This window comes from Platichthys flesus, chromosome 14, assembly GCF_949316205.1.
Source record: "Platichthys flesus chromosome 14, fPlaFle2.1, whole genome shotgun sequence".
NCBI lineage: Eukaryota > Metazoa > Chordata > Actinopteri > Pleuronectiformes > Pleuronectidae > Platichthys > Platichthys flesus.
In genome coordinates, this window is record NC_084958.1 from 22,570,253 (window position 1) to 22,583,666 (window position 13,414).

The 13,414-nt window shown below is 43.4% G+C and overlaps 1 protein-coding gene across 1 annotated transcript in view; it reads right to left on the reverse strand.

The window, feature by feature from the left end:
• Positions 1 to 13,414, reverse strand: part of pard3ab (par-3 family cell polarity regulator alpha, b) — a gene marked incomplete in the record, with an annotated part of 167,119 nt that overhangs the window by 134,288 nt on the left and 19,417 nt on the right. The window contains 1 exon segment of the mRNA XM_062404070.1: positions 4,065 to 4,166. Within this exon segment, the coding sequence (XP_062260054.1) occupies positions 4,065 to 4,166 (102 nt within the window).

The window sequence follows — 13,414 nt, forward strand, 5'->3', positions numbered from 1 at the left end:
GCTTAGCTCCCTTACTAAGGGGGGGGGGGGGGGGGGTTGAAAAAGAAAAGGCAGAAGGCGAAGGAAGGATGATAAATGGATGGAAAGACGCTGGCATCTTGGGAAACTGCCATTTTTCCTGGCTTGAAGGAAACATACACAAGAAGAGACACACAACTCCACCTTAAAAAGACACACACACACACACACACACACACACACACACACACACACACACACACACACACACACACACACACACACACACACACACACACACACACACACACACACACACACACACACACACACACACACACACACACACACACACACACACACAGTACTAAAAACATACAGTATATATACTTGTATTCCCCAGATGGATCCCTGCGGCCTGTCTCATTCCAGTGGAAGCTAATAAAAGTGTCCGGTCATTCCTGCCGGTCTTTAAAAAGCTCCGGAGGAATGAGCGGGGTGAGTCACAGCTGCCAGGAGACCACCGGCCCGGCTCGGACACGAGGAGACACCCTCGTCCTCCTCCGTCTCTCGACCAGGACACGTCCACGCTCATGAGAGGAGACACTGGTTGATCACAGTACAGTAACAGACACTGGTCCACACCGAGGACATGAAACAAGGAAACACACTGAACTGTTTGTGTTTGACTGTTTTTCACTTTTCAATTTGAGCGATGGAGACGGATTGTGCAGAGGAGAGCGAGAGAGAGACATATATAGAGATGTATATATAAATAAAGAGATATATAAAATATATATGTATAGAGAGAGAGAGAGAGACAGAGAGAGAGAGAGAGAGAGAGAGAGAGAGAGAGAGATATAGAGAGAGAAGCATATTGTAGATAAATCGATTGATAGAGAGAGACAAATAGAGAGAGAGGGACAGATGAATAGAAAAAGACAGATAAAGAGAGAGAGAGACAGAAATAGAGATGTATATATATAGATAAAGAGATATAGATATAGAGAGAGAAGCATATTATAGATAAATAGATGGCTAGAGAGACAAATAAAGAGAGAGAGACAGATGAATAGAACTAGACAGATAAAGAGAGAGACACTTCTCATGTACAAAACTCCACAGCATGAATCCAACTGATTCTGACACAGCAACAAGTATCTGCCAGAGGTCAGGACACACACACACACACACACACACACACACACACACACACACACACACACACACACACACACACACACACACACACACACACACACACACACACACACACACACACACACACACACACACACACACACACACACACACACACACACACACACACACACACACACACACACACACACACACACACACACACAAAGGACACACACACACACAACTGGGATGTGGGCCAGCAGAGGCCTCTCTCTCCTCGCTGTGCTCAAGCTGACAACAAACAAAGATTCGGCGGGAGACAGTTCGATGCCCGTCGTCCATCTCCACCGGCACCGGCATAAATCTTTTGGATTAGAATGTCAACATTTCACTACTTGCATCATTTATTATTCTTCACTGACAAACAAAAGCTTTTAGCTGGAGTTGTGGAGAGTTCAGTGAACTGCAGAAACTCTGCAGGGCCGGTTCTATCACAGAGTTTTAGGGATGAGCAGCCGGAATGCGTCCAACAACTATTTGTTATGATTTGGAATTTTCTAGTCGAACAGGAAAAAAACACAGATAAATCCTCAACTAGTGTCCTCACACGGGTTTGATTCCTAACCTGCGTCTGGCTGAGCAGCAGCTGCCTCACCTCAGCAGCTGCAGGCGGAGAACTTCGCCCGCTCGTCACCACAAATCCTACGTTTCAATTCCACCGCATCTTCACAAGGAGACTTAAATAATCACAGGAGGGTGAGATTCTAATCACAGAAGCATAAGCTAAATAGAACCAGCATCCATCTTCCCTCTTTCCTTGTAAAACCATGAATTACTTATAAAATCTTAGTCGGTTTTTTTCCAATATGACCCAAACACTTCTCACATATTTTCCTAACAGAGGATTAATACTTGATATGTGTTTATATTTCAGTTATATCCATATTTGGGCCCTATGACTCAATGATCCATCCTGCAAGAAATCTGCTGTGATGTTTAAGAGCAAAAGTCCAATTTAAATTAATATAAATCAAGCAGGATTTGTATTATATCAATTATAACCTCTGAGAACAAACTCAAGAAATACTTTTGCATCCCACAGTTGAACTTTTATATTTACTGGATAAGTTTAAAGTGAATGAAAACATATCAGTCTGTGTTTTTATGTCTTAATCATAATTCTCTGCTTTACAAAGACTCATGACTGCAGGTGGGAAAAACAAACGTCCCCTCGAGCTCTGGGAAAAACAAGCCCCGGTCATTTCCTTTTTACCCTTTTCAACTAAATGATGGTTATTGACGGAAACATCAAATGTCCACTAAATACAAATTAAACTTTCAACCTATTATTATCTTGCGTAAAAGCATTTAAAGTTTTTTTTTGCACGGCCTACTGGGAACCAGGACATTCCCACATGCCCCAGGGGAGGGGGGGGGTTGTGTCAACGCGGTGAGACGCTGTTGATGTGTGTCAGTGAGGCTGAAGGGTTGTCGTGTATGAAATGTATACACTCTCTGCAGCGGAGGACGCCTGCAGGGACGAGGGGGAGAGGGGCGGAGACAGAGAGAGAGAGGGGAGAGAGAGAGAGAGAGAGAAAGAGAGAGAGAGGGGAGAGAGAGAGAGGGGAGAGAGAGAGAGAGAGAGAGAGAGAGAGAGAGAGAGAGAGCGAGAGAGAGAGAGAGAGAGAGGTATGAAGGACCAAATAATGACAGCTCGTCTAGAGGCGGCACACCTACAAACGGATAACCACTCTCAGCTGGAGGGTCTTTAACCACCGGGATGACAGACTTGTGGGAAAGAGAGCGCTCGCCACCAACGGCGTAAGAAAAAAAAAAAATCCTTTAAGTTTGTAACCGTTTCTCTCACAAGCTCAAACAAGACACCGCGGCTCAACTGTAACTTGTAACGGAGTTGTACTTCACATTAAACTGCACACACACACACATTCTACTATAAAGAGAAATACAGTTTAAATATATTTCCAAGATGTGTCATTTCAAAGTCGCACCCTCGTTTGAAACCACATTTAACGAGTTCCTGGATCTGGACGGGAACATACTGGGATCTTTCTCGTCCCATCTTTCCACCAAGTTTCAAGGAAACCAGTTGTGTAGCTCTTGTGTAACCAACAAACAAGCTTTGAATTGTCTCATAATCTGTGGTTGTTTGCAGAAGTACCCTAAACAGGAGAGAATGTGACCCTGTGACCTCCTGGCTGTCAGTCAGGATCAGAACCCTTCATCGATTCCACATGAAAAAATGTGGAAGGAGAGAAACTGCACCGAAGGCGACGGGTGAACCGGACCCGTGAGGAGCCAGGTGCTCGACACGCTCACGGGTTAATCTAAGGAATTAACGTCACGTGCAAACGCTAAATCAAAATAATCGACTAGACCAAGACAGAGATAATATTCTGGTCACGTGTTTACGTCATCTGCAGATTAAATCTGGCACAATTTAACATTCCAGGGGCTGAAAGTCAGTGTTACACATTTATCTTTATTCACACTAGATTAACAGGAGAGATAATGTCGACTAATGTCAACACACAGAGGCCTTCATGCATCCAAGAGATGATAAACAACGCTGGATAAACGCTGGTTTGGTGCACGAGAGAGGAGCACTTCCTGTTTCCCAGATGAAAACTGTCAAACTTATTCATGAGCTAAACTGCAGCCAACCACCAGGTGGCGATCCAGATGTTTTGGGCTTCATTTTTGGGAGCTGCTATGTCGTCCATCTTTGTTTACAGTCTATGATTCACACATGATAACTAGCAACCACACAACGAGGGGAAAGCTGACGTCCATCATGATGGTGTGATGTCATGAGTCAAACAGAGAATTCTCAAAGTTCACCAGTTTTCACAGAATCTCTTCTCGAGCTCTGGAACATCGAGGCAGGTGGAAAAACAGCAAAAGCTTCTGCACATCAGCATCAGTGCAGAGTCAGCATCACTCACCCGGTCTTTGTCGTCGGCCACGTCGCAGAGCACATCGTCCAGGTCCAGGATGCCACCGTCCCCGTGTTCCAGCCGGTGGACCTGCAGCCAGTAACCGGCATCCTGGGAAACCAGCAGGAGAGAAGAGGCAGACGTTAAAAACCACGAACAGCCAGAGAAGATGTTAAGTTCTTCACTGACACAAACAAGGGAATGAGGTTTAAGGATTTCTGAGGGGAGATGTTATTTTACAGGCAAATCTCTGCTCACACCCAAGAAGATCTCCATTAGTCCCATTGGTTGAGACCAAAAAGCTCCAGCGTCATTGAATCACGTGTAGGTTTTATTTTGATTTTTAAATTGAAATTACAAAACACAACTTAAAGCTTTAGTTTAAAATGAATGTCCCGGTTGGTCTCCTGAGATCTGAGCCACTGGAAACTAAAGCTGTAAAACTCTTATCTGACACTCAGACGCAGGAAGCAGCCGCAGCTCACCAGATCTTCATCAGTCAACAGACTAATGCAAACAAGTCACTGTAGGTTTCTGAGCTTAAGAGCTGGTTTACAAGCTGCTGTTGTCTGACATTTTGAAGTAATAAAAGAAAAGTTATTTGTTCCAAATGAATCTGTTCTTGTGCCACAACAGTTTGATTTATGGCAGAAGAACATCGAGTCAGACTCAAACTGTCGTGTTGGGCAAAGAGGGTTTTACGAGGTCACAACATCCTCGACCTTTCATTGTTTACCAACAAATAGTTTACTCACTTCATCTTTGAGTCTACAGGAACATTTGCACCGAGTTTGAAGAGATTCCCTCAAGACGTTCGTGAAATATTGATCAAATTTCAAAAATATGTATTTTCTGTTCACTCTAATGAGAAAACTTAATATGATGATGAACTGCAGCCTATAGAGTCGGGGCTTTTCTGCAAGTCAGTGTTCAGTTCAGATGAAGTGTAATGTGGTGTTATGATCGAGCTGTGTGTGTGTGTGTGTGTGTGTGTGTGTGTGTGTGTGTGTGTGTGTGTGTGTGTGTGTGTGTGTGTGTGTGTGTGTGTGTGTGGGTCATTCTGCGGGGACGAGTTCATGTGGTAAAAATAGCTCGCAGCAAACGTCACGGTGACAAACTTAAGAAAGGAGACCCGCTCACGTAGTAAACAAGGTTATGGAAGTTCAGAGGTGGAGAAACAACACACACCAACACTGATGTGGACTCTTCAGACTCCCACCGTCTCGACAGTGATTTCCAAGCATCCTCCTCCTCCTCCTCCTCGATTCCCTCCGGGCCTAATTGTGAGTCCCATGACGCTAATCTGACAGACTCTCATCTAAAGTGCAGTTAAAAAAAAACTAAGACAGATCTGGAATCAGATCAAACAAGGCGTGGAAGCAGGCAAGGGCCATCATGACGGTTGTGTGGGGGGGTTGGGGGTGTTGTGCGGACTCATTTTAGAAACACAAAACATTGAAGGTCGACTACATTAAGATGCCAACCCCATGTTAGGGACATATCTTCAGTTGTGTAACTTCAGGAGTTTGGGGCTTTTAATCACAACAGCACGGCAGGCTGATCCCGAGGGGGCGCTGGGGCAAAACGGTATATCTGACTGGCTACTGGTTTGAACGGCAGCACTGTGAAACCCATGTGGCCCACTCGGTGGATCAGACATAATTTCCTCTAGGACATTTGGACAGAGGGCCTCTGGATTCTCCAGATCTCTCACCAACCAATTGTGGATGTTGCATTGAAACCCCTGCAGCCAGACTCCACAGGGACACATCTCGGCATACAGCCATTTTATTCTCGTTCGCATCATCAGTTGCTTCTGTTTCTTCTTCTTCTTCTTCTTCTTCTTCTTCTTCTTCTTCTTCGTTTGGTTTATTAACCAACCAACAACAACCTGCACTACTGCTACCTGTCTTCTTCTTTGCAAAATAAACCTGAGAAACCTTTTAAAAAAAAACTATAAAAGCCTTTTAAGATTCTTCTTCTACTGCTGCCTGGCAATTTCCCCATTTATTAGATTGATTGTTATAGGAATGGATTTTAATTGATTTGATTGCACATTGAACTGGTATTACGGTAACTCCAGGGCCGATGAACCAACACAGTAGACGGCCGTTACTCCACCGGGTCGATAAACTGAATAAAGAAGAGGAATCTTCAAAGGCGTCTCAGACCCTAGTAGAAAACGGTCTCTCCTGTGATGAAAACAACCTTGGAGCTACCTTCTATGATGGACATGCTTTTTGACTTTGATGATTTAATCCTTGTAGAAGCCAATGGGGATTGTTCTGAATTCAATGGAAGTCCAAACATGTAAAATGTTGCAGCTAGATCTCGACGAAGAGTACCCGTTAGACGAGATGGAGCGGCTGTTCAACAACCTCAAGTCATTTGATCAGATCTACATCAACAACATGATAATAGACCATGAGGTGGGGCGGCTTCTGATTACTGTAATTTCAATGAATCCATTATAATAGGGGGAAGTAAGAGTGTAATCCTGCTAACAAACAAACAACTGAAGAATGTTCACGTTGCCTGAGGTGAAATAATGTTCTTAAATATATTTTCAACAGTGTGAGGTGGATTTTTGGGAGGAGTTGATTGACATGGACTGGTACGACCAGGAGAACCCATCGCTGGAGGAGATGTGGGACTATGAAACTGAGGAGATATTCAGCTCAATGCAAGATGAGTCGACAGATGAGTCGACAGAATCAGAATCTGAGCCGTTGCTGTCTAACATCAGTCTCCCCACAACCACCAGCAGCTCCACCAGCTCCTCCTCCTCCTCTTCCAACTCCTTATACTCCTCCTGCTCCTCCTCCTCCTGCTCCTACGTCCACTCGGATTTGGAGGATTCAGACGAATAGGACAACAAGTGAAGATAGTTCCCTCGAGGATGTTATCGAGCAAAATACTTTGGACCGATTGGCAGGGGGGGGCCTCAGCAGATCAAAATGTGTTCTTGTTCCCTTGTAAGAAAAAAATGTGCATTCTCTTGTGTTTTCCATCTTCACTCTTAATTAGGCTCGAATGGTCGGAGTGGAAAAACAACATGTGGAACACGGAAGATCTAAGAGAATAATTAAGTGATTGTAGATTTGGGATTAAGAGAGTGGGGGGGGGATTTTAAACCAAGGCCAGATGGAGGAGGTCACTTTAAGGCAATAAAGTGGTGGAAGCTGCTGCACTTATCTAGTGGAGGGTGGAAAAGAGACACAACCTAATACAATCTGTGTCAACATGTGCTCCATCCTCGCAGCAGGAAACACTAATGACCGATGGATTAAAGACATACAGAAGGTTTAATGTCATCTTATTTAACGTGTGGTATCTAAAGCTGTTTTCAGACATGCACTGAGGTCACATGTTCCTGACATGTACTTCACATGTGAAAGGCAAACTCCAGACAACTTCCTGCAAAACACGAAGAAGGTCACTGATGGAAAAAGGCTCGTTTTTGGAAGTGAACCCTCCCTGGATAAATAAAAGTTGACTACAACTATTGTCCTTGAGAATTCAGAAAGTCTAGGGGAAACCTTCAGGGGGGGGGGGGGGGGGGGGGGGGGGGGTGGGAGTGCCTATGTTTTTGTGAGTCGATCGTTTTCTCCCGATATCGGACTTCTTCAAATATGACCCCCAAACTTATCTTGCAGACAAACATCCCCCCCGTCGCAGGCTGACACATCCCCTCTCAGGGTCATCTCATGTTCGGCTGTGTGCACAAGTGAGACAGGGCTGCAGCCTCACATGTGACCTGCTCTGCAGTTTCAAAGCCAGGTTGAAGTAAGAGACAAAAGACAAAAGACCCTTTCACGGGAGCATAATGACACCAGTGAGTCGAGAGGCGGAAATTGGAAAAAGCCGTCTGAGTGCGACGTGATGTGCGTGAAACCACAAAACAGGTTTCTGAACAAAGACAGTCGTGTGCGCGTGGTGTCGAGAAACTACGACCACTCGGCTAACATGGTTGTACACGTGTGTCAAAAAGTTTCATACTTACTCTAATCAAACATCTCAGAATAGAGGAAAATCTGAATTTTAAATCATGAATTCAAGAAAGTAATCTGAATATTGATCATTCAAATTTCCCTTCCTGCTATGGTAACTTTTACAAGGCCTTTATTTCAGCAGATTAATTGAACTTTAAAAAGTTGCAGGGTGCGCAGCATGCCTAAACGAGAATCAAAGTTTTCAGATGTATTGCGAGAACTTGCGAGCTCAGTCTCACGTGCTCCCACGTATACGTCACCTGGTCCTGGCTGTGGAGCCCCGGCAGCTCCGCACAGTTCAAGAGCCAAACATTCCTCCCCATGTAAGTGCCAAGTGGAATTCAAGGGCCTGGACTGCTGCCATCTACTCACAGCAGAATTAACAACTGCCCCGTCCTGCGGTGCCGGACGATGTGTGTATATGTGTGTGTGGGTGTGTGTGTGGGTGTGTGTGTGTGTGTGTGTGTGTGTGGGTGGGGCAAAGGCTGCGCTCCTTAAGTTATAAATATTAAGACTGCGTGGGAAGGAGGGTTTAAATCAAGGCCACACAATCACAAGCAGAGAAAAGAGGAGGCTGCCAGAGGTCTTGAACCCTCCTCCTCTACATTTCTTCTCTCTCCATCACCTGAGAACTATCTTCTGTCTGTCGATCCTTCTTCATCACAATCTGGTCTTTCATCAAAGAGCTGAAAAGGGCCAAGCTTTGGGGGCTTTGACCATTGAACTTGAAAGTTTTGGGGTTTTCAGGGAGATGCAAAGGCCTTGCACAGTGAAAAGTTGTATCATATGTTGCTAAAGGACAACAACATTTCACCACAGTGAGCGGAAGATTTGTGACACACCTTTTTAAATGTTCCTGATATTTTTAAATAATGCGAATAATGGCAGGAAAATGTCATTATCGAGTATCGAGGTCCAGAATGTCCTTCAAGTTCGAAATTGACCCAAACATTACATTACATTTCATTTAGTTGACTTACAATAAGTGCATCAACCCCGAGCGTACAAACCCAGAACAAAAATAATCAAGAAAGTACAATTTCTTCAAAATAAAGCAAAACTACAAAGTGCCATTTAAGTGCTACTAAAGTATTAGTTTTAAAAGTTGTTAGGTTTTTTTTTTTATTCAAGGTAAAGTCGGAAGAGGTGTGTTTTTAGTTTTCGGCTGAAGATGTGTAAACTTAATGATGTCTGGATGTCAATGGGGAGCTCAATCCACCATTTAGGAGCCAGGACAGCACAAGGACAGACTTAGTATTGTACAATTTAATGAATAAATGAGGAAACAAAGAATTCAAGTGGTAAAAGAAATGTCAGACTGAGAACTACACAGAAGACATGGCAGTTAAAACTAATAAGAACACATACAAACAGTCCCTTTACATGCAATCGAGCTGAATCAAATTTAACATACTTATATATATATATATATATATACTGTTTATATCTGTTCACCAAGTTTCGTGGTAATTCTAAAATCTTGCTTCCAAACAAACCAATTAAAAAAAGGGTGAAAACATAACCTCATGACAAACACAAACTAAATACTAGTAACACACATCCCTGTACACTCTGCATTATTTATCACATGTTCCACTGTAAACATTAGAGCCATTAAGGTTGAATAGAAAAAAGCATTTCACGTCTTTAACCGTACCAAGGTTTTACAAGTGTTCACTAAAATAAACAGTATTTGAAAAGCCTCAATAAGAAAGAGGTTGATTCAAAACTTTGTGCCGCCCAGCTGCTTGCAACACACACACACACACACACGCAAACACAAACCGCTCTCTAATTATAGAAGTAGGATTGCATCAAGGTTAGCGCTCCATCACACAATCTCTCCGTGGTTCACCCTCCAGTCGACTCTGCTAACAGCCGACAGCAGTGAGGGGGGGTGGTCAAGTCGAGACAGTAACCAGAGGGGAAACCCTGGCAGAAGAAACACACACCTCAACAGCACCAAGCCACAAGCAGAACAATGTCACCATTCAAAAGAAAAACCTCGTATCTGATCAACACAGCCAACCGCTCGACAGCTCCACAGATTAATTCTCTCCAAAAATAGTCAAAGTGACACGGCCCACGTACAGATATTAAAACTGTGGCAGGTAGGATTAGTCCGCAGACTTCACTCAGCACATTAAGCTTTAAATGCACCAAACAAGGTTTTATTCTCTTTATTTCAGCTTCGGTTTGCACTCGTAATACAGAAAGAGACCTGTGCACAATGCAAAGCAACAAGAGGCCGACACACGAGTGGCGAGGGAACACATGCGTAACACATCACACATGTGGCTCCTGTCTTTAAATTGAACCTCCTGTGCAGTGAAACCTGAGGCAGCCGGAGAGAGAGAAAGAACAGAGCGACGGAGAGGATGGAGGGATGGAGGGAGGGAGGGGGAGTGCAGGGCTGGGAGGAAGGGAAGACTACGTGGTGCACAGGAGGGAGAGGAGGTAAACTCATGAGCTTGCAGTTTTGCCTCCATACAAACTGAATCATCCTGATGAATATTTTATTCCCCGTTATTCCATAAAAATGAAATCTCTTCTCCCAGATTACACAAGTTTGAGTTTTTAAAGGCTCACACAGGCTGCGGTTCAAAAAGTTAAATTTAAACTACATCAGTCTCATTAAAGGACTCATTATCTGCCCTTTTATTGCTGTTTTGAAATATTGTATTCCCCAATATCAATAATCCATATCAATCAGGCTGTAGACTAATTGTTGCAAGCTTTTGCACACTTTACATTTACTGGGATTTTTGTAAATTTCACAAAGGTAGAAAAGGGCACATTTCTATTAATAAGCTGCAATTTAAAGTAAAAAAACCTGTATTGTGTACCTGTACAACACAACCACACTCACAGTCATACCTTTATGAATTAATTTGCTTTTGACCCCTTGCGACAACAATAAGCAGCTTAGCAGTGCCATCGGAGGAGAAGCTTTCAGGATCAACAGTGGAACACATCACCGCAGTGACCTTCACAGGTTGTACTTTAACCAACTGACGCCTAAAAGCCAAGTGGAGCCAGGCGGGGCAACAGACTCGAGACAGAAGCCGTCTGTGGTCGTTATTTATCAGTGAGGCCACGACGGAGAAGTTTCCATGCTGAAATATCTGAGCTATGTTTGACTCCTGCGTCGGTTAAAAGGGCCCAGCGAGCATCCTATCACGTAATGTTCACACAACACGAGCCTTCTTATCAGGGCGGCTTGTGATTTTCATTCCATTAAGCTTACTGTAAGAGAGAGAGAGGCCCGGTAACAATGGGCCACAGGTGGTTTGGAGGAAAGAGACGTTTGGTTGCAGCAAATCTTCAAAGTTTGGATTTGTAGTGTTAGTTAAAGTTTTCATGCTGATTTAGTCATATGAGAAACACATGGAACCAAATGTGGATTTTTCTGGGTCCTTATTAATTTGGTTTAACCAAGTTTGAACTTTTCAGGGGCCTCTGGGACTTTAACTGGTCATATCTCCTTTAATACTGGTCCAAAGAATTAGCTTCCAAGTAATTTCCAAGCTATTCCAACTATATATTAATTTAAACAGTAAATAGCACAACGACTGATTATAACAACTGACTTTCAAAAGGCTTATATCCTCTAATTGGTTAAATAATAACCAAAGTTCATTGAAAAGCTGCCGTCTGCATTTTTGGGCAATTGGATAAATACGCCCTTTCATAATTGATGTGTATAGAAATTCCTTGACCTTGTCAGAAGAGGCAATCACATGCAATCAGCCAATCCTCCAGAAAAATAAACAGCTAATACGATCCAATCTAAACAAAGCTCCTGCTGCTCCAACTTGTTTCTGCTTGAAAAGACTTCACAAAAGTTCCTGGTCAAGCAGAGAAGACAAGAATGTAGGAAATGTCCTTCGAGTTTGGTTCTTTCTTCAGCGTCAGTCTCAGTTTAAGAAATGGGGGGGGGGGGGGGGGGGGGGGGGGGTGGCGTCTGCATTTCCAGCAGCTGTCAGCCTCCCAGCAAACGCCCGTGGTCCAACTGCTCTTAATCCTTAAACAAGGAGAGGGACTGAAATCCAAGAGGAGGAAAGACAGTTTTTTTTTTTTTTTTTTTTAAAGGGCAAAAGACCTAAATCAGGCAACAGTCCATGTGTCCCCGAGTCGATGAACACCCTGAGGAGGCTGCACATTAATGCACTGGAACAAACGCTGCCCAGTTGAAAGGTAGAGAAACACATGATTCATCAGGAAGCCCCCAAAAGAAACCCAGTGGACTGTGCTGCTGCTGCTTCGATCAATATGGTTTAAACCACTTTGAGAAACCAATATTATAACTTGACTTGGAATCGGTTCTTTTCCAGGTTTGACAAACTACAGGCTCTCAGAGGACAGATGAGGAAAAGAAATGAGGAAAAAGATGAACTGGCAGAACTAGATCTGAGAAAAACACATAAGATAAAGTTATATTATTGTTTGATATCTTTAGTTAAAACCACAAGAAGTGAGACAGACTTCTTCTTGAGTGCCAGAGTATGGCAACATGCCGTGCACTCTAAGCAACTACACTGGCACTCACATGAAACATGGAGTGCACACACATGAAAGTTAAACATTAATTTCTAAGTTATCTCATTAAAGCAGCAGGTCGGTGTTTTGGCGACAACAGTCTGACCTGCACTACACCGACTAATAAACAATGAATTTATGTGTGTAAAGTTAAGTGCTATATATTTGATTATGTTGGTTCTTCATTTTTATTTGTTGTTATTTAAGATAAAGTTGATGGTTTAACAGTAAATTATTAAGCTTTAATTACATTTCTTGGTCATAAGGGCTTGATAAGGACGTCTTTAAATATGTATTAAGGCCAATATACTTTTAACTCTAATATCTGATTATTCATAGACCCCCTGAAGTCCATATCAGTCAGACTCTGATACGGAGTACACAGTGTACTGCATGAGAGTGAAATACAGCATAAGATTAAGAAACTGAGATATAATCAGAGAAAACACAGGAGCAGCAAAATTAGAGTCGTGGAGGCGGAGAGGGAATCAGGCTCAGGAGGAACTGGCTCAGTTAAACTGGAAACCAGTCATCTGAAGTTCAGCCGAGACATCTGATCCTCAGCGGGTGTCGTCATCCACAACTGACCCGCTTCAGCGTAACAGCGCAGAACAGACAGAAGACGCAAAGGAGAATTCAATAGCATCAATTAGGCTCGTTTGTTCCACTCTATTCAGACACTGAAGGATAAAGAACTCGTCTTCATCGTCCAACTGCAGAAGGACGTCCAATTACAGAGGCCTGGGGGGGGGCACAGTATGTAAAAGTATAAAACACATTTCTGACAGCTGTTGATCTGTCAGACTTTCTGATCACAGCCCTTGATTG